Raw genomic sequence first — 21,756 nt, 5'->3', positions numbered from 1 at the left:
TCATTAACTACATCAAATTAATCATGGGTCAAGTACCTGGCAGTGCCCTTTACACTGTCAAATCTCCTGTTGTCCCATTGCTTTGTAGCCAGTGGTCTTTGGGAGTATAGCCACAAAGTTTGTTGCGTTTTTCTTCAAACCTTTGCATTTGGACAGAGTTAGCAAGAGATCAGGCAATGCTTGATTCTAGGAGGCTTTGACCCATAGTCTGGCTAAAAGGTTGGGATTTATGCTGTGCCATGAGGACTCCTGATGTATTCACTGTACCACCAGCTCACATCGAGTTGCAACATACAGGAACACATACACGTGCAGAAATTGCTGGAAAAGCTCAGCACGTCTGACAGCATCGGTGAAGAGAAATCAGAGTTAACGTTTGAGTGACCTTTCCACAGAACTCTTGTTTTTACACACACCTGCTTCATGGTAAGGGTGTAGTGATGCAGCCACTTTGCTGTCTGCCCTGATCCTGCTGGAGAGGTTGTTATCCCTTTGTAGTTTTGGATGAACTTCTGACTTCTGTCTCCTATACCCTGCTCATAGAGTCCTAGAGATGTACAACACAGAAACTGACCTTTTGGTCCAACTCATCCATGCTGACCAGGTATCCTAACCTAATCTAGTCCCATTTGCCAGCATTTGGCCCATTTCCCTCTAAACCCTTCCTATTCATCTACCCATCCAGATACCTTTTAAATGCTGCAATTGTACCAGTCTCCACCACTTCCTCTGGCAGCTCATTCCATACACATACCACCCTCTGTGTGAAAACATTGCCCCTTAGGTCCATTTTATATCTTTCCCCCCTCACCCTAAACCTATGCCCTCTAGTTCTGGACTTTGCTTATTTACCCAATTCTTGCTCCTCATGATTTTATAAACCTTTATCAGGTTACCCCTCAGCCTCCGATGCTCGAAGGAAAACAGCCCCAGCCTATTCAGCTTCTCCCTATAGCTCAAATCCTCCAACTCTGGCAACTTGGTAACATCGTTGTAAATCTTTTCTGAGCCCTTTCAAGTTTCACAACATCCTTTTTATAACAGAGAGCTAAGATTTGCATACAGTATTCCAAAAGCGGCCTAACCAATGTTGCAACATGACCTCCCAACTCCTGTACTCAATACTCTACTCCGACCAATAAAGGAAAGCATACCAAACACGACCTTCACTATCCTATCTTCCTGCGCCTCGACTTTCAAGGAGCTATGAACCTGCACTCCAAGGTCTCTTTGTTCAGCAGCACTCTCTTCTCTCAGCTGTAAACTGAAATTAGACAGGTTTTAAATTTATGATTTCTAATCCAGCCTTTGGATGACCAGGTTAAATAGCTCAGCCTCATTTAGGTCCCCCAAGTGAAAAGAAGTTCCCAGTTCACCCTTGGGTTAATACGAGTCTACACTTTTGCACTTGTGCGTGGACTGGAATGGTGTTTTGTGTTTAAGAAAAATACTTGTTGATACAGCTTGCCAAGGAATCCTGATCCATGGCTGGTCCTTTAGGAAACGTTAAGTGTCTCCCCAGAGTCACTCTAATAAGCTGAGGTCCTCCTGGTTGATTTGAAGCTAATCCTGGTTAGTTGGTCTGCATGACCATTCAGACTACAGTATATCTGTCCTTTTTCAGTGTGAATCTCTGAGCAGTTCAGACAATACTTTCTGCTGGTGAAGATGCAAATTGGAAATGATTTGAACCGTTTTTGTTGTTTGATATTAGAAAGTGTGTGAGAGGAATTTGTACGTTTCTGACCGCTTTAACGCATTAATACAAATTTCAAGCATGCTTTTCATATCATTGCTTTCGAAGAGGAATATGCTGGCACTCCGACTGACTGACTATTTCCCAAACACTGAGAGTAGGGATTGGTGGGCTTCTGCAGGCTCAACTCAAGTTGCTCCCCGGCAACACAGCCTGAGCTGAGTGGAGTAATTAAACATTGGAAAACTTGTCACTAAAGCATCACAGGTTTTTCTGTTAGAGCGAGACGTGTGATAGATCTATGTGAGAAGCTGTCCCAGCATGGTAACTATTTTGCAGCGAAGATCTGGTGTGCGCTCGTGCTTAGCCACGTGCATGTCGAGAGAAGTTTTGGTCAGCTTGTGCACACTGGTTATGGCACACCCATGGTGCAGATAGGATCTGAAGCCAGGCTTTCGGGCCCAGGGACATGACCACTGCACCTTGGTGGGATTTGAAGGTATCATTCTCATCCACATGTTCAGATATTTTATTACACACTTCTAGAGCATGTGGGACTTTAACCTGGACCTCCTGGCTTAGGGTGCCCTGAACAGTGAACATTTGGCACATGGTTGTTTCTGCAGTGCTGTTACAGTTATAGCTGCCCAGAATGGCCTGAGAGTGACCACTCGGTGCAAAATGAAATTATTCTGTCCACATTGACCTGCTTTTTAGTCAATTAAGCTATGTTCACTGACAGCTTTCCACCAATTATCTTGTCACTGGGTTTGGAGGCTGGGTGGGAGAAATGCTTGGAAATGGGAGTTGATGTAACATCATTCAGCGACTGGATGACCTTTTCACTTAGTACTCTATATTTTTCAGCCTCTGTGCAACAAAGGCGCAGAATTTCAGATAAACATTGAGCAGCCTGTTCACGTTGCATTTGCTGATCACCACTGTGTAGCCTAGTCGTCTGCAAACTGTGTCTCTGCCCCCATGATGTCTCTGTAGGTACAACCCTGGAGCAATGGTGCCATCTACTGGCGACACGGGAAATGATTAGCCATTGCTTATTATTCATAATAATAAGCAATATTTATTCATAAGCTGGTCTACGGGCACTCCTCCTCCTGCCTGCTTTTCAGAAATAATTGTGTTCAGTAAAGGTCTATAAAGAAGGTAAACAGTGTGAAAGAATATTCAAGGCTTTGTTTATATGGTTAAGAATGGCTCAACAAATTCAGATCCTTCTTTCGCCATGACTTGCTGGCCAGCTTCCTTAACAATTTTTGTACAGTCAAAATACTTGTTCAACCAAGTAGTTTTTCAATTGTCTGTATTTCTCGTAAATGTATGAGTTGTATGATGGGGAGGCTGCTAGGGGAATCTAATATTATTGGTCTCATTGCACTGCCAAAAAAAACCCTTTTAGATTAAGGAAAGGATTAGCTTTATTTAAGAAGCCTCATGCTGTGTGTGTTTTTTTAATTTGTTCACCAGCATTTGCTCGGCCAGCATTTGCGTCCCATCCCTGATTGCCCAGAGTTGCTGTGAGTCTGGAAGCCAGACCAGGGTAGGACAGCAAAATACCTTCCCTAAAGGACATGAGTGAACCAGGTGGGTTTGTGCAACAACCAACTGTGGTTACATGGCCTTTGTCAGTCCAGCTTTATTTTAATTCTAATTTTTTTTTAATCAAAGTAAAACATTTAGCCTAATGGTCACCATGTGACCAGTGTAGATTGTCCAAAAAACCCCATCTGGTTTACTAATCTACTTCTGGGAGGGAGTCTGTCCTTTCCCGTCCTGCTGTCCTGGTCCACATACATCTCCAGAGGCATGCCAACATGAAACGGCCCTCTAGACAATCAGGGATGAGAAATGAATGCCTGTGCATCCCATGAACAAACATAAAACAAAATCTAGCCACAAAACTGAGACAGCGAGCAAGGTCATTGCATCACTTCCTCGATGTACACTCTCTCGGTGGCAAGTCAGAGTTAATTTCTTGTACTTTTTACATTGGGAGATGTGTTGTGGGGGAGGTGAGATAAGATTGGTAAATAAGACAACAACTTCCTGCTATTTTGCCAGCCATTTGTGTGAATGTTGTAGCAAGTTACATTTTTTTTGTTTTGGTTTTAATTGGCCGAAGTATCTGAGCTTGGTTAGGCATGCATTTTTGTGGGTCAGCTAAAGTCTTTTGGTCGTCATTACTACTTCCCAAGTTTACAGAGCACTCAACAATAACCAATATGAATTATGGGGAAGGGAAATTTCTCACTGAATAGATAGTGACTGATGCAGGAAGCCAAGGTGAGAGTTTACTCTGCTGAATCTGTGCTAAGACATCTCCACTGCTTGTTGTTTTCAGTATAGATTCCAGCATCTGCAGTAATTTGTTTCGACAGTCACTTTGCTTTTCTTAAAGATAAAAGGCCTGAAAAATGCACTGTTTCCCAAGTTCACTGTTCCTCCCACACTGAGCTCTTGTGCTCAACCTCATCATATCTGTCACATTAGGATTCATTTTATTGTCAGCAGGGGTGGTGGAAAACCTTGTTATTCAGATATATTCAATAGTTGAAGAACATGCCTTCCAACCTGGATAATATAACGAACAAAACAATCGAGTCATGTCTTAGAACAGTGTGTGACTTTCGCTCATTAACATAGTCTCATTCACACTCTTCTTCACTTTCTCTTTTTTTTGCCCTCCTTTAGTTCCCATCTCTCTCTCCCTCCCCACCCCACCCCACCCCACCCTGTGTGCTTTTTCCCCCCAATTTGGATTAGTCACTGCTCACTTTGTAGGGGACTTGGGAATCGAGTGTAGTTCCTGATTCAGCGCAAAATGTTATCTAATCTTGAGCATGTGTCAAAGGTGCAATTCAACGTAAGGTCCAGAGTGTCAGGCTATGGATTACTCTGCTGTTGTTTAAAATGAAACAATGACCTGTGCTGCGATTTAAGAATAGATTATAAAGGTGGCTGGAGGAAATTGGAGATACGACAGGCGCATTCCAAACCCACAATCACTTCCATCTAGAAGGACAAGGGCAGCAGGTACTTGGGAACACCACCAACTGCAAGTTCCTCTCCAAACCACTCATCATCCTGACTTGGAAATATATTGCTATTCCTTCACTTGTGCCAAGTCACAATCCTGCCTAAGGGCACTATTGGTCTACCTACAGCATGTGGACTGCAGCAGTTCACGAAAGCAGCTCACCACCACCTTCTCAAACAGGGATGAGTAATAAATGCTGGCGAGCCAGTGACACCAACGTCCCACAGGTGAATTAAAAATGAAAATTGTATCTACAATGCAATCTGTATGAGAAATTTGGCCCCAGAGTAATTGATGTGGAGAAACTGGAATTGTCAAAACTATTAAAATAGATTCATGCACAGTAGTGAGAGCTTTGCCCTGCTTTTCTGCATCTAACCATGTCAGTGCATGAAATTTCAGTCCTCGGTGTCAACATCTTGATCATAGGTAGGAAAATCAAGTGTCTCCCAGTTCTTCACAGTCACAAACACTTGTTTTCTCCAACGTAGTCGCTATTGTAATGTTGGAAACATGGCAGTCAGTTTACACATAACATGCTCCCGCAAACAAAAATGTGAAACAAACCAGATAATCTTTCTTTTTTAAGGCTGGTAATTGAAGTAACGTTATTGGCAAAAGCCCTGGGAGGAATACTGTTGCACTAATACAAATTGTGCCGTGGGATTTAGCCAGGGGCAGTGTCTCAAAACCGGCATCCTCTGATCCAAGTCTGGAATTGCTTAATGTTAATTTAATTAATTAATTAACAGGCCAGTGAGTTGTTATACTCTCCTAACAATAACCAAAATCCATGATTTGCAACTGTAAATAAAGTTTAGGTTTTGGACAGCCAAAGTTGAGACACTTGACCTACAGATGGAGCTTTTCTGAATGATTTGCCTGAAAGATGATGCTGTCACCCTGAGGGCTGGAGTGGTGCCACTGCACCAAGCCTGCCACTGTGCATTATTTTTCCTGACTTTGGGCTGTACCCTGAAGGCTGGACTCCTGGCTAAGACAGGTTTTTGACAGACTGTGGGAGCAACTAGTCACAATGAATTAAAAATCTCACCAGCTGGTCGTTATTGGTTAGTGTGATATTTCCGGACTGCCCGTACTTGAGAGAGTGCTGATTGGCTTCTGATGATATTTTGTGTTATTAATTTCACAAAACTGTAGGTTGCTGTTGATCACCCTGTTCATTGTATGGGAGGGAGGCCTGGGGCCTTCAGACAGCACAGTGTCAGCAGGGGGAATGCCAGAGGTAAGACTGCAAGGTCTAATTCTCGCTTCCACCTAATTGTACATTTCAGTCTATCATCTCCCATGCACCACAGGATAATCTGTTTTTAATGATGTTGTTTGAACGATTAAATATTGGCCAGGGCACTGGGGAGACTATCTCTTCATCACATCCTGAGCTGAGCCTGTGAATGACATAAATATAGATACAGAACTTTATTTTAGACTGCCTCAGCAAATTCACTGCACTGACTCATCAGTCGGGACAAATGCAAAACTGACTGCAGTCGTATATTCAGTTTCAAATGGTAGGGAATGAGACGGAGTGTTGCCAGCACCCTGCACTGAGCCTAGATGATTATAATTTGTACCTGGAGTAGGTGAAACAAGTATAAAGTAGTTACAGCCAATCCAGAGATGCCTAGATCTGATGCTTGTGGTTTGTAACACCTGTCTTCAGTCATAGTCTCGTCACACACGCAACACTATGATAAAGGTGGCTGCTTGGCTGTGTAGGGGTTAGGTATGCAGGCTGTGGAGGAGATGGTCATGAATGTAGCAGTAGCCGTAGTTTACATTGACCAATATTTCCAGCAGAGCAACTGTACTTTGTGACATTAGCCTGAAGCTCTGTAAAAGCTTCACCCAGCACAGTGCAACAAGCAATCTTTTGAGTCCAAGTGAAACAGCTGCCCATTCAGTATGTGTTTCCCCTGTCTCAGAAGTTAGTGGTGTCCGTGAGACAGGAGGATGTTCAGGCCTCAATCCAGAACATCGGAATACAAAATCGATGTTGAGGAGTGTTGCACAGTAGCTGACTTCCCCCTCTATGAACATGAACAATCTGATCATACTGTTCAAAGAAGAACATGGAAATCTCACCAGTGCCTTGACCAATACTTTCTCTCTCAACCAATGTCAGTAAAATGCTGATATAAGTTCTTCAGGCTTTGGCAAGTCAGGAAGTGAGTGTTCATTGCAAGATTCCTAGTCACTGACTTATCCTTGTAGCCACAGTACTTATGATTAGTCCAGTTCAGCTTCTGCTTGCTGGTAACCCCCAGGATGTTTATGTGGGGGATTCAACAATGGTATTGCCATTGTCAAGAGGCAATGGTTAGATTGTCTCTTATTGGAAATGGTCATTGCCAAACATTTGTGTAGCATGAATGTTACTTGCCACTTGTCAGCCCAAGTCTGGATATTGTCCAGGTCTTGCTACACTTGAACATGGACTGCTTCAGTACCTGAGGAGTCACGAATGGTGCTGAACAATGTGCAATCATCCCCACATCTGACCTCATGACATTGTTTTTGAAATCTAGGTGTGCACAAGTTAGCAATTGCATTTTCCCATTATGTACACTTCAAAAGAAAAAGTTATTTGGTATTAAAATGAGTTGGGGTGTGACAAGATCACGTCAGGCGGGATAGAATTGCAAGTTTGGTTGTATTAACTTTTGCCCTGGATAACTGAAATTTCAGTCACCTTAAATTAGAGCTTAATGGGATCACGTGTATTTTTACATTCTAGTTTTAATTTTGGGCATTTTGTTTGGCATACAGTTTTCAGCTTGTCAGTGCAATAACTGTTAGATGCTCTTGTGGGGAGTAACTATGTGACTGTGTCTTTTTGTTCTTTCAGCAGCAGATCTACACACCCAGGTCGACAGACAGATTGACGGTCCCGTCTTTCCTACAACGAGATCGGTTTAGTCGTTTTCAGCCCACTTACCCCTACCTGCAGCATGAGATTGACCTGCCCCCCACCATCTCTCTGTCAGACGGTGAGGAGCCCCCTCCCTACCAGGGGCCATGTACCCTCCAGCTCCGTGACCCTGAGCAGCAGATGGAACTGAACCGTGAGTCAGTCCGAGCACCCCCAAACAGGACTATCTTTGACAGCGACCTGATAGACACGTCAATTTACAACAGTGGGCCCTGCCCACCAAGCAGTAACTCTGGAATCAGTGCTACCAGCTACAGCAACAATGGCCGAATGGAAGGACCCCCGCCCACTTACAATGAGGTCATAGGTCACTACCCTGGATCGACCTTTTTCCAGCACCAGCAGAACCACGGCGTCCTCTCCGTGATGGGCAGCAACAGACTGCAGCACCCTCAGAACCATGGCCTTGAGAGTACAGTTGTCCGGAACAGCAAAGACAAAAAGACCGGACATCCCTTCTGAGACCCACTCTGTGCACTTCAACTCAAACCAGGGGGCCCAGGTGAGCGGGGAGTGGGAGAGCATGGTCAGCCACACTTGCTCCTCCTTCCTCCTCTGCTCCCCCACCCACCCCCACCCAATTGTATAAAGTTAATACTTAGCTATGTCACATCTGAATCGAACATCAAGCATAAGGCTTCAGGTAGTTCTACTGAGCTACTTTAGATAAGGAAGTTCCAATACTCTGTGTTCCTTTAAAAAGAGACCTTAGTTTAAGCAATGTATGTAAAATGCTGTCTTTAATTATCTCACTTAACTTTAAAGAAACATTTGCACAAAATTTTATGTTTGAAGAACCTGCAATATGTCAAATGAGAAAACTGCATGTGGAGGCAGGAGTATTTTTGTATTAGAAACGACCTATACGAAAATGACTTTTTTTTTGTTTTGTTCCCAGATGAGAGAATTGGCAATTTTTGGAGTGCCATCTCAGTGTGTCTCTAAACATTTCTGTATATTAAAAAAGGGGGTTTGGAGTTATTTATGAACACTTTTGAAACATTGCACTATTTTGTAATATGAGTAACAAGCAGACACTTATAATAGTGATGGCCTCCAGTGTCTGCCACAGATGTATGAACAAGCTAAGACATTCTTGGTTATAGAAGTGCTGAGCTACACAGAGAAAGTCCTACAGGCCCTAGATCTGTTGGGAAAAGAAACTGCAATGATATGTAAAAATAGAGCAAAGCTAAAGGGTTATGACATTTGGAAGAAATTGTGCTTTAAGATTAGAAAATGGGAGTTGCAAGGAATCTCATCTGCTCTTCCTTGTGACTCTTTGTGACATGATGGACCCAGTACTGTGAATCCAGCTTGCAGGACATCTTCAGAAAAATCATCAGGATAGAAAATAGTCATGGAAAAGATAACCAAAGACACAGTCCTCTTTATACCCAGTGTGGGGTAATAAAATATGATTTGTGACAATTTTGGTTCCTTTTAGCATGTCTGAAAAAAAATGTGTAGTAACTTTTAAGAGACCGTTCCCTTTAATGTTAACACTGGCCTCATTTTTGAATTGATTCAAGTAAGTGTGATGGTGTTAATTGGATGCAAATCAAGTTTGGAAAATTCTATATGCTTTGGGAGACAGGATAGGGGTCCAGGACAGGAATGATGACTTTGCATATTGTGACTTGACATGGGTTGGATGTGTGAGTGAGTCACTTGTAATGCAAGGTGCACTTTTCCCCTCCTCCCCATTCTTGGGGTTTAGACCAGGCAGTGTGGAGTTGGCTCATGCTTCAGAAAGGTCAAATACTTCCTTGCCTGCTGTTCCCATTCTCTCCCAACTATAAGTTCAAAATTCCCCAAATGGAAGAAGAACAAAGTATGGCTAACTTCTTGGGAAAGGGAGGATGAGATACAGAGGGCAGGGTGATCACTTCATTTGGCATTTTGATCACCTCCACTTGAGCTCATAATGGCTGATATACTGACTTTGCTTTATCTGTGTATAAGTTTGACGTTTGGTATGGAGACACCCACGTTTATGTATGACCCATTTGCTCTCGGTAGCCCAATGATTTAAAGACGGACAAGAAGTTGAGAGTTCTATACAGTTAAAAGCCCTGGTTGGATTTCCACTGCATTTATAATTTATTGACTGACTGAAGATTGGAGATTTGATTAAAATGTATTTGTCCTCACCTCCTGATCCTGTTCCTCCAGTGGGCAATGACGTACTCAATCAACTGAAGTTCTTAATTGCACCATTACGTCCACATCTTTCCACAGTTCCCTGACCAAGCCATTAACCACAATCACTGGCAGCTCCAAAGATGTACGTCTTCAGTTTTCCACTTTCAGTAACACATGAACCTCAAGATGGCATCTACTTTCCAATTTGTTATATTATCGGCCAGATAGTATTGAAGCTTTAAAAAGGTGCCTATGAGATAGATCCCTCTTTTTGATTTTTGTGCCAATATCAGGTTTGGTACTTCACACTCAGGTTTGTGATAGATAAAGAAATCTCTAGGGAGAGTCCATCAGACACTGACCCTATAGCTTATCACAGAGATTGGAGAATGGCAGAGATGCTGACTTGTTTAAAGTCAAGCTTGTGTTAATGGAACTCTTCAATCAGCTGGAGATAACGACAGATCCCATACAGATCAGATGTGGTACCTTGCTTATACCACTGTTGGAGAGAGTTATTAAGATGCACCTAACTTCTTTCAGACATGTCTGTAATTCTGCCTTTGGTGTATGGGGCAAGATTAAATATTCTCTTGTCGCCCATATTCCGCAGAGTCTAAAGAGTGGTGATGTGGTCCTGTAACCTTTTGCTTGGGCACATCAGTCTCTTGCTGCCTTTGCCAGGTTTTCCAATTTGCCCATATCATGGTCTTGGCTGCCAAGGCTGAATGCAGTCTAAGCTCTAAGAATGAGCTGACATGCAATTTCTAGAAGGGGTGTGAACCAATCTAGAGCATCTAGATTGGTTCACCCTTCTGTAATCTCCCTTCTGCTTAAAGACCTTATTGACTAGTTTCCTTTCACTGGGCAGGTACACAAACTCTGCAGGGTAGCTGCTTACCACTCACCAAGTCAGCCACCTGGGTGACTCACCTCTTCCACAGCCTACCAAATATTATTCTTGACTTCTGATTTCTAATGGCCAAGTTAGGTTAAAATTGTCTTAAAGTCTGGGTAGATTTTAACTGAGTTGTGAATGGCTTATCAATCACCTAAGTTAATCAGTCTGCAGAAAGTAACCCAGGTAGAGATTATAGTCAAATCCATATTTGCCATTTATCCTCCAGTTCCTGCTTTATTGCTGCATGACATGGGCACATACACTGTGCAGTTTAGCACTGCAGCTGCCATTGTTTCAGACTGCACTACTTTGTACCTTTTAACCTATGGGCTGCCAGAATTTCCCACACTTTAGTTTTAATAACAAATATTGTCTTGAAGTGTACGACTGTGGAGAGTCTTGCTGCTGTGGGCCGAAGGGTGAGAATTTCACTGTTTCCACTGTTTTGAATTTACTTTCTCTGAAATTGCTTAATCGCCCTGACCACCCTATTGCTAATTGACATCTGTCATTTTGGCACAGTGAGGTGCTGGTTGCTGAAGGTTCTTTACAAGTTGCTATGTGATTGAGAGTGTTTGTTGCTCTTAATAGACCCACTTTAAGAGTTCTGCAGGCTGGGAGAGGAATCGTCCATGTGCAATTCAGAAGGGGAGAGAGATAATATTTCTTAAGAATTCCACTTTATGTTAACACTCCTGCGTTCCACAAGTTTTGTCTCTTGTTAAAAGTGCTGCTTTGTTCGATTTACCACCCTGCCCTGCACCCCCACCCCCCCAACCCATCTTCATTTCCTCTTACACCTTCACTGCCATCCCCTACAACCATTCTCTCTCTCTTTGGTGCTGTGTATAGCTTGAACATATTCGCACATCCTCCCCAGTGGTGAAAGAAGAATTTGTATTATGGATATTGCATGTAGTTTAAAAAATAGTATTAACCAAATGAATGGAATCTTGTGAAACCTAACTTGCACCACCATTGCATGATGTTACAGTCAAGTTCTGTTCAGTCTAAAGTCGAGAATGGATTAAAGAGGACCCATGAAAGGCATTATTACTTTGACAGGTTTATTTCCTGTATTGGTTTTACAATAAACAGCTAAGCACTGTAAAAGACAAGAGTTGCAACTCCTGCACTTTGTAACTGTGATTTTCCAGAGCTTGGAATGATGCTGGTTAAATTACATCAGAAATGTTTCCTTTAATTAAAAGGAGTGGTTAGTTCAGTGAGGAGGAATCCAGCTGCTGTCTGCATTATCACGTCTGAGATTGGCTGATGAACGTAGTCTGTCCTTATTGAAAAGGCAAATAGTCCATTGGCTTATGGCATCCCTAGCTCCAGGTTGACAAATGGAATGGTTTGTTTAGTAGGAGTGTGATACATAAATCTATATATATATATAAATGCACTGTAATAACATTTCCTTACCCGAAACAGCCGACCCCCTCAATCAATGAATAGCAATAGCTGAAAATGCAGTATTCAAGCCGTCAGTATTGAACCGTGTTGAATGCCCATGGGTATTTGATAGCAGCCAACTTCCCCTCCATAAGCTTCGAACGGATGTTTAAAATAAACTGTACCATACAGTGAGAGGGGAGACTAAACCCAACAACATTTACCACCGGACCCAACAGAAGGGATGCTGTTTAAAATGTGAGCAGTGCATTTAAAATATCATATCTCGTAAAATGAACCAAAAACTTTCGCCCAAAATAGACGTGGGTTTTTTTTTTCGAATAGCACGTTAAAAGATTTTTTTTAATTTCTCTTCCACTCCCCCGCCCAGTATTCGGGTTTCAATAAAACTGAACAAAATCCGCTGCTGGCGTTTGTCAAAATACCTCTCCTGAGTATTAAAAACAGCAAGTGTTGGAACATCTCTTAGTTCAATCTGACTCAGCAGCTCCTCGTTCAAACAGCTCCGTCTGCCTGAGTTGAAATGAGGGAGTAAGTACATTTTACCCCACCCCTTCACCCCTGGACAAAGCCCAGAGAGCCGTCCCTGATATTGGTGGAGCCAGTCCCCTGTTTCAGGTGAGTGTGGCCAGTTCAGAAAGGCACACTCCAGGCGGAAACAAACTCTTGTGTTCTCCCTGCCGACCCCACGCTCATCGCAATGTCTGTCTCCTTTCTGCCCCCCTTGGGTGCCTGACTCGTCTAACGCTCTGATTTCGATCCCAGTTCAAAAAACTTGCTCGCGCGGCTTCTAAATTCTCTTTCTCGCCTTTTGGCTCAATTTACAACGGACCACTCGGCGCAATATTATTATAATCTGTAATACATTCCCAAATAATTAGCTGTATGGCACGGGGGTGAAGTTTTAGATAGAGTTTTTATTTGACCAAGCAGTAAGTCTGGTCTCAAAGATTGCCACCCTTTGGATTTTAACTCCTCGTCAGCTTTTTTTTAAAGTTGAGATTTTTTTTAAAAAAAAGGAATACTTAGGGAGAAAAATTCCATTGGGGTTGGAAGGTCTTTCTGACTTATTTTTAAACTAAGCTTTTCTACAAGGACTTCGCTGAGAACCGCTGGGTTTAAACTGTGTGTGACATTTACAATACTTCTCACAGCAGTGAAAAAAAACTTCCTTTTCTCATTGTAGTAACTGGACTCGGCTGATTTACAAAGAGATCCCTTTGTACAAGTTTGTTGTGTATGTCACTTAATGGTGTGTTTTCGTAAAAATCAAACGTAATCTCTGTTGTCACTAGGGTTTAAGTTACCATGAAGGGAAGGATATTTCACGAGTGAAGCCCCCTTTTCCCTCATTAAAGTTGGCGGGGGGGGATATCTGTGCTCCCCCCCCCCCCCCCCCCAATTCAAAGTTATAAAATGCCCGGAGCTTATTCATTATGTACCGTTTCTGTTGGGAATCTCGGGTTTTCTCTGGAGCGATCAGACCAGGCTGGTTACAGGGACTAGCTCAAATTTAAGGGACATCTCAAAAGTGCTGGCTGCTTCGTTTAATTCGCCAGTGTGCAAGACTTCCTGGTGGCAACATTGACTTTATATATATATATGTCTATATATATAAATGAGAGCAAAATCATTCCTATCATTGCATTGTTGCATCCGTGTATGTGGTGCCATTTAAGCCTGCGCCTTCCTGTAAACTGTTAGTGGTATTAGAATTGATTTTATATACCCTCTGTTTCCTCCTCATCCTCCCTCCCTCCCTCACATCAGCAACCCACCACCGCCCGGCTATTTTATGCATTAACGCATTTGCAGCGTTGTTCGAAGTGATGAGATTAATCACAATTATTTTTATTTTATTTTGTTTTCAGACGCTTGTGGTCGACTTTGCAGTGATCACATTTGAAACAACAAATTTAAAAAATCAAAACAATTTTAAACAAAAGAAAAATAAATGAGGTATTTAAAAAAGGAGCAGTGGTGTTGTCATTTCTTGACGCTCGGGGTTTGTAAATAATGGCGCAGAACACAAGACGGGAATTGGGCTCCAGTTCCCCCAGTAACTTCGCGGGCCAGTGTCGGCTGCCCATCCCTAGTTGCTTTCGAGAGGGTGGTGGTGAACTGCTGCAAGCCATGTGGCCTTGACCCGCAGGGACCAATAGTCACCAAGGGTCACTGCACTCCAAACATTAGCTCCTGTTTCTCCACGGATGCTTCGAGACCTGCTGAGTTTCCCTAACTTACCACATTTCCAAGTTGTGGATTATTGGTGCTGGAAGAGCATGGCAGTTCAGGCAGCATCCAATGAGCTTTGAAATCGACGTTTCGGGCAAAAGCCCTTCCTTTTGATGAAGGGTTTTTGCCTGAAACGTCGATTTCGAAGCTCATTGGATGCTGCCTGAACTGCCATGCTCTTCCAGCACCACTAATCCAGAATCTGGTTTCCAGCATCGGCAGTCATTGTTTTTACCACATTTCCAAATTAGATTACTGTGGGATTTGGATTTGGTTTAAATTCGATTTGGGGCGCGTCATAGGTTTGGGGCGTAAGTGCACATCACCATGATAGAGATACAACCTTTTGACCTATTTTACAAACAGGAAGTCCGTACAGTCTCTCACCATTACCCAATTGAACTGCCTTAAAATGTTTGAAGTTCGCACTCTTGTACTGAGTCCTAAAACATCCCATGGGATTTCGAAGAAGAGTTGGGGGTTTCTCCCTGGTACTGCCAACATTTATGTCCTCAACTAAAACGCATCATCTGGCCCCATTGTCCAATTGTTATATGTGGGATTCTGCTATGTGTAAAGTTGCCGCCAACTCTCCATTACAATAGTGGCTGTATCTAAAAAAACACCCAATTTCCTTCAAAAGACAGCATAGCAGGAGGGAAATAAAAACAAACTCACCGACATAAAACAATAATTCTCTCGTTTCCACTCTCGCAACTTTTCTTGTACAACGAAAAACAAAAATTACTCGAAAAGATCAGCAGGTCTGGCAGCATCATTTTAGAGAAATTAGACGGTGAGAAAGTGAGCACCTGCAGATGCTTGAGATCAAAGACCAAAAGTGTGGTGCTGGAAAAGCACGGGCAGCATCCGAGGAGCAGCAGAATCAACGTTCAGAACATAAGCTCTTCATCAGGAATGAGGAGGTGGCCCAAGGGGGCTGAGGGATAAATGGGAGGGGGTGGGGCTGGGGTAAGATTAGATTCCCTACAGTGTGGAAACAGGCCCTTCAGCCCAACCAGTCCACACCGACCCTCCGAAGAGTAACCCACCCAGACCTGTTTCCCTGTGACTAATGCACCTAACATTATGGATAATTTAGGATGACTAATTCACTTGACCTGCACATCCTTGGTCTGTGGGAGGAAACCCACACAGACTTGGGGTGATATGCAAACTCCACAAGGATAGTCACCCGAGACTGGAATCAAACCTGGGACCCTGGCGCTGTGAGGCAGCAGTGCTAACCACTGAGCCACCATGCCAATCCATGGCAGGAAGGCAATAGCTGGATGACGGTGGGGGTGAAGATGATAGGTCGGACAGGAGGGTGAAGCGGATAGGTGGGAAGGAAGATGGGCAGGTAGGACAGGTCATGACGGTGGTGCTGAGCTGGAAAGTTGGAACTGGGATAAGGTGGAGGGAAGGGGAATGAGTAAACTGGTGAAATCCATATTGATCCCGTATGGTTGGAGGGTCCCAAGGTGGAAGATGAGGTATTCAGCCATGGGGCAGTGGGGTTGTTTCGTACATCAGAGATTTACCTGCACTTCCATACACGCCATCTACTGTATCTATTGCTCCCGATGTGGGGAGACAGGACGCCAACTTGCAGAGCACTTCAAAGAAAATCTATGTGAAACACACATGAAACAATCCTACCACCCTGTAGCTGAACAATTTAACTCCCCCCCCCACTCCACCAAGGTCATGCAGGTCCTGGGCCTTCTCCATTGCTGAACCCTTACCACCTGACGCCTCAAGGAAGAACATCTTCAGTTTTAGGACCCTGCAACCACACGGGATCAATGTGGATTTCACCAGTTTCCTCATTTCCCCTCCCGCCCTCTTGCCCTGTCCATTTTGCTTCCCACTTATCCACTCCACCCTCCTCTCTAACCTATCACCTTCAGTCCCACCTTCATCTACCTATCGCCACTCCCTCATTCCTGATGAAAAGCTTATGCTCAAAACGTCAATTCTCCTGTTTCTTGGATGCTGCCTGACCGGCTGTGCTTTTCTAGCAGCACATTCTTCGACTCGAGAGAGAAATCAGAGTTAACGTTTCGGATCAAGTGACCTTTTCTCAGAGCTTTTCCCTGTATAACATTTTGGGTTGATATATTCCAGATTAAGATAATCTTCAATGGGAAGTTTATTCTAATTTATACAGTACTGTTGAAAGGGGTTGACAGCAATTAATTGAATACTGTAAGACAAATCTGTAACAGCACAGATTATAAAATAAAATGGCTTGAGGGGGTGGTGAGGTTATTCTTTGGGAGATGTGATTTTCAAAGTATTTTGAATTTCAGGAGTGAAATCAGAAAGCTTTTCAAAAGTAAAGGGAATGGAACTGTATAACACCCCTTCATGGGGTAGTTGGACATTGGGAGACAATTGGAATTTTCAAGGTGGAAATTGTCAACTTTCTTACTAGGGGGAGAGTATCATGGGATTTGAACTGAAGCCAGGTACAGGAGGTTTTAGGTAATTTAAGATCTAACAGAATGATAGAAGATACTCGAGGGGCTGAATGGCCAGTTGGCACTTTGATTCCTAAATTTCCTTATTATTTCAAAACTGACCCAGTGAGTGAGACAAAAAAAAAGTTGGATGCCCAGGGTTACACATTTTGCTAAATACCATTGAAATGACACATGTCACTCTACAAGTGACCCCACTGCAATATACACTCTCTCACACACATGCACACAAGCGCACACACATACTCCTACAGACCCACACACACACAGACCCTCACTCATACATAAGCTCGTTCTCATACACTCACACATACACCCTACACACTCACACCCACATCCTCTCACAGACGTATACCCCATTACACTCACACACATACTTTCTCACAGACACTCAAACTCCCCATTCCCCCACCCCGCCACACACACACCCACATGCTCACACTCTGTCTCCCCTGGATGCACACATATATAGTTTGCGGGGTGAATTTGTACTTGCAGAATTACATTTTATTTTGCTTAAAAACTGCATAAGTCCATATAAGATTCTGTAAATCCCACTTTAGAAATAGAAATAGAATCAGTCTGAACATTGGGACACTGACGACTTTAACTTCACACATTCAATGCAGTGTCTGAGCTGAGATGACACCTATTGCTAAAGCTAACTTGAGAATGTAACTTTCAAGAAGTTCTGGGATTTCTGAGATGGGAGAACCAAAACTAACATGGTCATTCTAAAAGATGAAAGATCAACCAACAATCCAGGATTTTTCAATGTTTCATTTCAGTGGCATCACACTGTAAGCTTTTGCTGTAGATTCTGTGTTGTATGATCTTATAATCCACAAGCACCTGATAAAGGAGCAGCGCTCCAAAAGCTAGTGCTTCCAAATAAAACTGTTGGACTGTAACCTGGTGTTGTGTCATTTTTAACATTGAAATGAAAGATGTGTTTTTTGCAAATGTCTGGGAGAGGGCACGCAGCGAGAATGTGAAAATCCTTTCAGTTTCACTGTGCCGGAAACTAGTTGGAATTCTGCACTTTGACTGAAAAAAGATCAAAATTATTAGAAATTAAAACAAGGGTGCAAGATTGATTTAGCGATTCCTGGAAGGAACAAGCTCCAGGAAAACTTGCACTGTGGAAGCTACTTCTGGAATTAAAAAGTTCTCAGATTGGAATAGGAAGAAAATAAGAAGAAGTCTGTATGGACATCAGTAAGGCATTCGACAAGGTTCCTTGAAAGTGGAGTCGCAGGTAGATAGGATAGTGAAGAAGGCATTTGGTATGCTTTCCTTTATTGATCAGAGCAATGAGTATAGGAGTTGGGCTGTACAAGACATTGGTTAGGCCACTTTTGGAATATTGCATGCAATTTTGGTCTCCTTTCTATCAGCAGGATGTTGTGAAACTTGAAAGGGTTCAGAAAAGATTTACAAGGATGTTGCCAGGGTTAGAGGATTTGAGCTATAGGGAGAGGCTGAATAGGCTGGGGCTGTTTTTCCTGGAGCATCGGAGGCTGAGGGGTGATGTTATAGAGGTTTATGAAATCATGAAGGGCGTGGATAGGATAAATAGACAGTCTTTTGCCTGGGATGGGGGAATTCAGAACCAGAGGCCATAGGTTTAGGGTGAGAGGGAAATGATATAAAAGGGAACTAAAGGGCAACGTTTTCACACAAAGGTGATGCGTGTATGGAATGAGCTGTCAGAGGAAGTGTTGGAGGCTGGTACAATTACAACATTTAACAGGTATCTGGATGGTTATACGAATAGGAAGAATTTAGAGGGATATGGGCCAAGTGCTGGCAAATGTGAATAGATTAGGTTAGGATATCTGGTCAGCATGGACGAGTTGACCAAAGGGTCTGTTTCTGTGTTGCACATCTCTATGTTTCAATTACTCTAAGTCAATCCTTAGCATTTTGGACTGATCCAAGGAGAATTTCATTTCTGCTGGAACAGCAGCATGGCATAACATCTGTAGAATGCGTGTTTTTCATCTGTGCTAAAATTCAAAAGGGCGGAGTATTCTGTTCCGTGAGTTAAACTATGAGATGATAGCTTTTTAGTCAATAATTATTTTAGTGTTTCATTACACTAAACATCTTTTTTAAAATGTGAAACCTTGCTATTTCACTTTTTAAATCATTAACTAAAAGTCTTAATTTCTTTTTACTAATTATTGGTCTTTATGGGTCTGAAGCAATGCGTAGTGGCACATTGACAATCCTATCATTTCTAGCCTTAAAGTGGAAAAAGGGGAGAATGTTAGCTCAATTGGCTGGACAGCTGGTTTGTGTTACAGAGTGATATGGTGATGGGGTTGGTACAATGATTAGCACTGCTACCTCCCAGTGTCAGGGCGGCACGGTGGCACAGTGGTTAGTACTGTTGCCTCACAGCGCCAGAGACCCGGGTTCAATTCCCGCCTCAGCCGACTGACTGTGTGGAGTTTGCACGTTCTCCCCGTGTCTGCGTGGGTTTCCTCTGGGTGCTCCAGTTTCCTCCCACAGTCCAAAGATGTGCAGGTCAGGTGAATTGGCCATGCTAAATTGCCCGTAGTGTTAGGTATAGGGGTAAATGTAGGGGGATGGGTGGGTTGCGCTTCGGCGGGTTGGTGTGGGCTTGTTGGGCTGAAGGGCCTGTTTCCACACTCTAATGTAATCTAAAAAAAAGAAAAAGAAATCAAATCCAGCCTTGAACGACAGTCTGTACGGACTTTGCGTATTCTCCCTCTGTCTGCATGAGTGTTCTCCTGGTGCACCGGTTTCCAGACATTGGCAAAATTACAGTATTTCAAAGTCATTTGGATAATACATGAATAAGAAATGTTTGGAGGGGTATGGGCCAGAAGCAGGCAGTTGGGACTAGTTTAGTTTGGGATTATGGTCAGCATGGACTCGTTGGACCAAAGGTTCTGTTTCAATGCTGTATGACTGTGCAGCTTAGGTGGACTGGCCATGGCAAACACAGGGTGACAGGGGTGGGGTGGGGTGGGGTGGGGAAGCGGGGGTTGGGGGGGGTGGATGCTCTTCAGATGGTTGGTGTGGACATGATGGGCTGAATGGCCTTCTTCCACACTGTAGGGATTCTATACCAATAGTGTGAATTCAATTCCTGCCCTGGCTGAGGTTATCATGAAGGACTTTCCTTTCTCAACCTCGCCCATAGTGATTTTCATGTCAAACCATCATCAGCTCTCTATAATAATCCTCTGGGATCATAGCGACCTGATGTTTGCTTTATCCTTGAAGTACGGTGGCTCAGTGGTTAGCACTGCTGCCTCACAGCCTCAGGGATCTGGGTTCAATCCCAGCCTCGGGCGACTGTCTGTGTGGAGTTTACACATTCTCTCCGTGTCCACGTGGGTTTCCTCTGGATGCTCCGGTTTCCTCCCACAGTCCAAAGATGTGCAGGTTAGGTGAATTGGCCATGCTAAAGATTGCCCATAGTGGTAGGTGCATTAGTCAGAAGGAAATCAGTCTGGGTGGGTTACTCTTCGGAGGGTCGGTGTGGACTGGTTGGGCCAAAGGGCCTGTTTCTGCACTGTACGGAATCTAATCTAAATCGCCCATAGTGTTCAGGGATGTGGAGGTTAGTTGCAATAGTCAGGGGTAAATGTAGAGTAATAGGGTAGGGGATTGAGTCTGGGTGGGTTACTCTTCAGAGGGTCAGTGTGGAACTGTTGGGCCAAATGGCCTGTTTCCACACTGTAGGGATTGTATTAGTTTGAAAACTTTACTTGTTTTCCCTCAATGTACATGGGCTTGACCATGCAATCTGTTAAGGCTGACAGTTTCAGGCATAATTCAAGGGGTCAACACTTGAAATGTTTGATAAACCCATTCACAAATTAAGTTATTGTAAATTTTGAAATAAAAATATTTCTGATCACCCAGCACATCTTGTTCCTCTAATAAACCTCCCCTGCCCAACCCACCCAACGCTCTGGCACCCGTCCTGCCTCTCTGGCATGTCTTCCCCCTTAATCAAGTGCTGGTTTCAACATGAGTGAGCTTGAAAAGTGAAGGGCCCTAGAGAGGAGCAGCTGGAGGAATTGGAGAGGGATCAGGTTTAGGATGAACAGGCACCTGGTGGGCAGGAAAGAGAGGAGCCAGGGATGGAGGACAGTCAAAGTGGTGTGATACACTATGGCAAACCTAAGTAAGTGTTACTATTATTTAAAATTTACAATTTTGTAAAAAAATTGCTCTTTGAAATATTTACATTTGTATTCTCTGCAGCCTACAGCCGAAGCAAATATGGCTTTTTGGGAAGATAGCTGATATTTTGCCATTGAGAGTAAAACCAGGCCATTACACAACAGAAATAAAGAATAAACCAGGGAGCAAGGACCATAAGGGATGTAATTTCTGCAGAGAAAAAGTGTTGGAGAAACTTTAGATCTGACAATTCCCTAAAACCTGATATCCTACGTTGAAGAAGTTTAAAAGGGGTAGCTGGCACTATTGTGGATGAGCTGGTTATGAATTTTCTAAAGCTCCCTGAATTCTAGAAGTGTTGTTAAATATATCAGGACGATTCAAGAAAGGAGGGAAAGAGAAAGCATGGAACGACAATGAGCCATATATTAGTCTTGAGAAAATGCTGGAACCTATTATTAAGGGAGTCTTAACAACATGTGAAAGTCTTAGTACTATAAGACAAAGACAACATGGTTTTCTGAATTCATAGAAAATTGAAAGATAATTGCCAGTTCCTCTGTAATTTCCACTCACACTTCCTTCAGTATCCTTGGGTACATCGTATCCATGGTACATTGTATCCATGGTACATTGTATCCATGGTACATTGTATCCATGGTACATTGTATCCATGGTGCATTGTATCCATGGTGCATC

At 43.2% G+C, this 21,756-nt stretch overlaps 1 protein-coding gene across 3 annotated transcripts in view; it reads left to right on the top strand.

Annotated features, from left to right (window-relative positions):
- The window catches only part of LOC122559987 (protein TMEPAI-like), a 97,129-nt gene extending 82,986 nt beyond the window's left edge, over positions 1-14,143 (top strand). For 2 of the 3 annotated variants that reach the window (XM_043710113.2, XM_087994994.1), the window contains exon 3: positions 7,621-14,143. In XM_043710113.2, the coding sequence (XP_043566048.1) occupies positions 7,621-8,166 (546 nt within the window). In that variant the 3' untranslated portion in view covers positions 8,167-14,143. The remainder of the gene's footprint in view (positions 1-7,620) is intronic. The other variant, XM_043710114.2, reaches the window with a different exon arrangement.
- Positions 14,144-21,756: the final 7,613 nt, after the last annotated feature.

The sequence above is a fragment of the Chiloscyllium plagiosum genome, unplaced genomic scaffold (genome assembly GCF_037043375.1).
Source record: "Chiloscyllium plagiosum isolate Xiang-an unplaced genomic scaffold, Cpla_swu_hap1 HiC_scaffold_15, whole genome shotgun sequence".
NCBI lineage: Eukaryota > Metazoa > Chordata > Chondrichthyes > Orectolobiformes > Hemiscylliidae > Chiloscyllium > Chiloscyllium plagiosum.
Note: the sequence above shows the minus strand (reverse complement) of the source record. Positions and strands in the feature narration are given on the sequence as shown.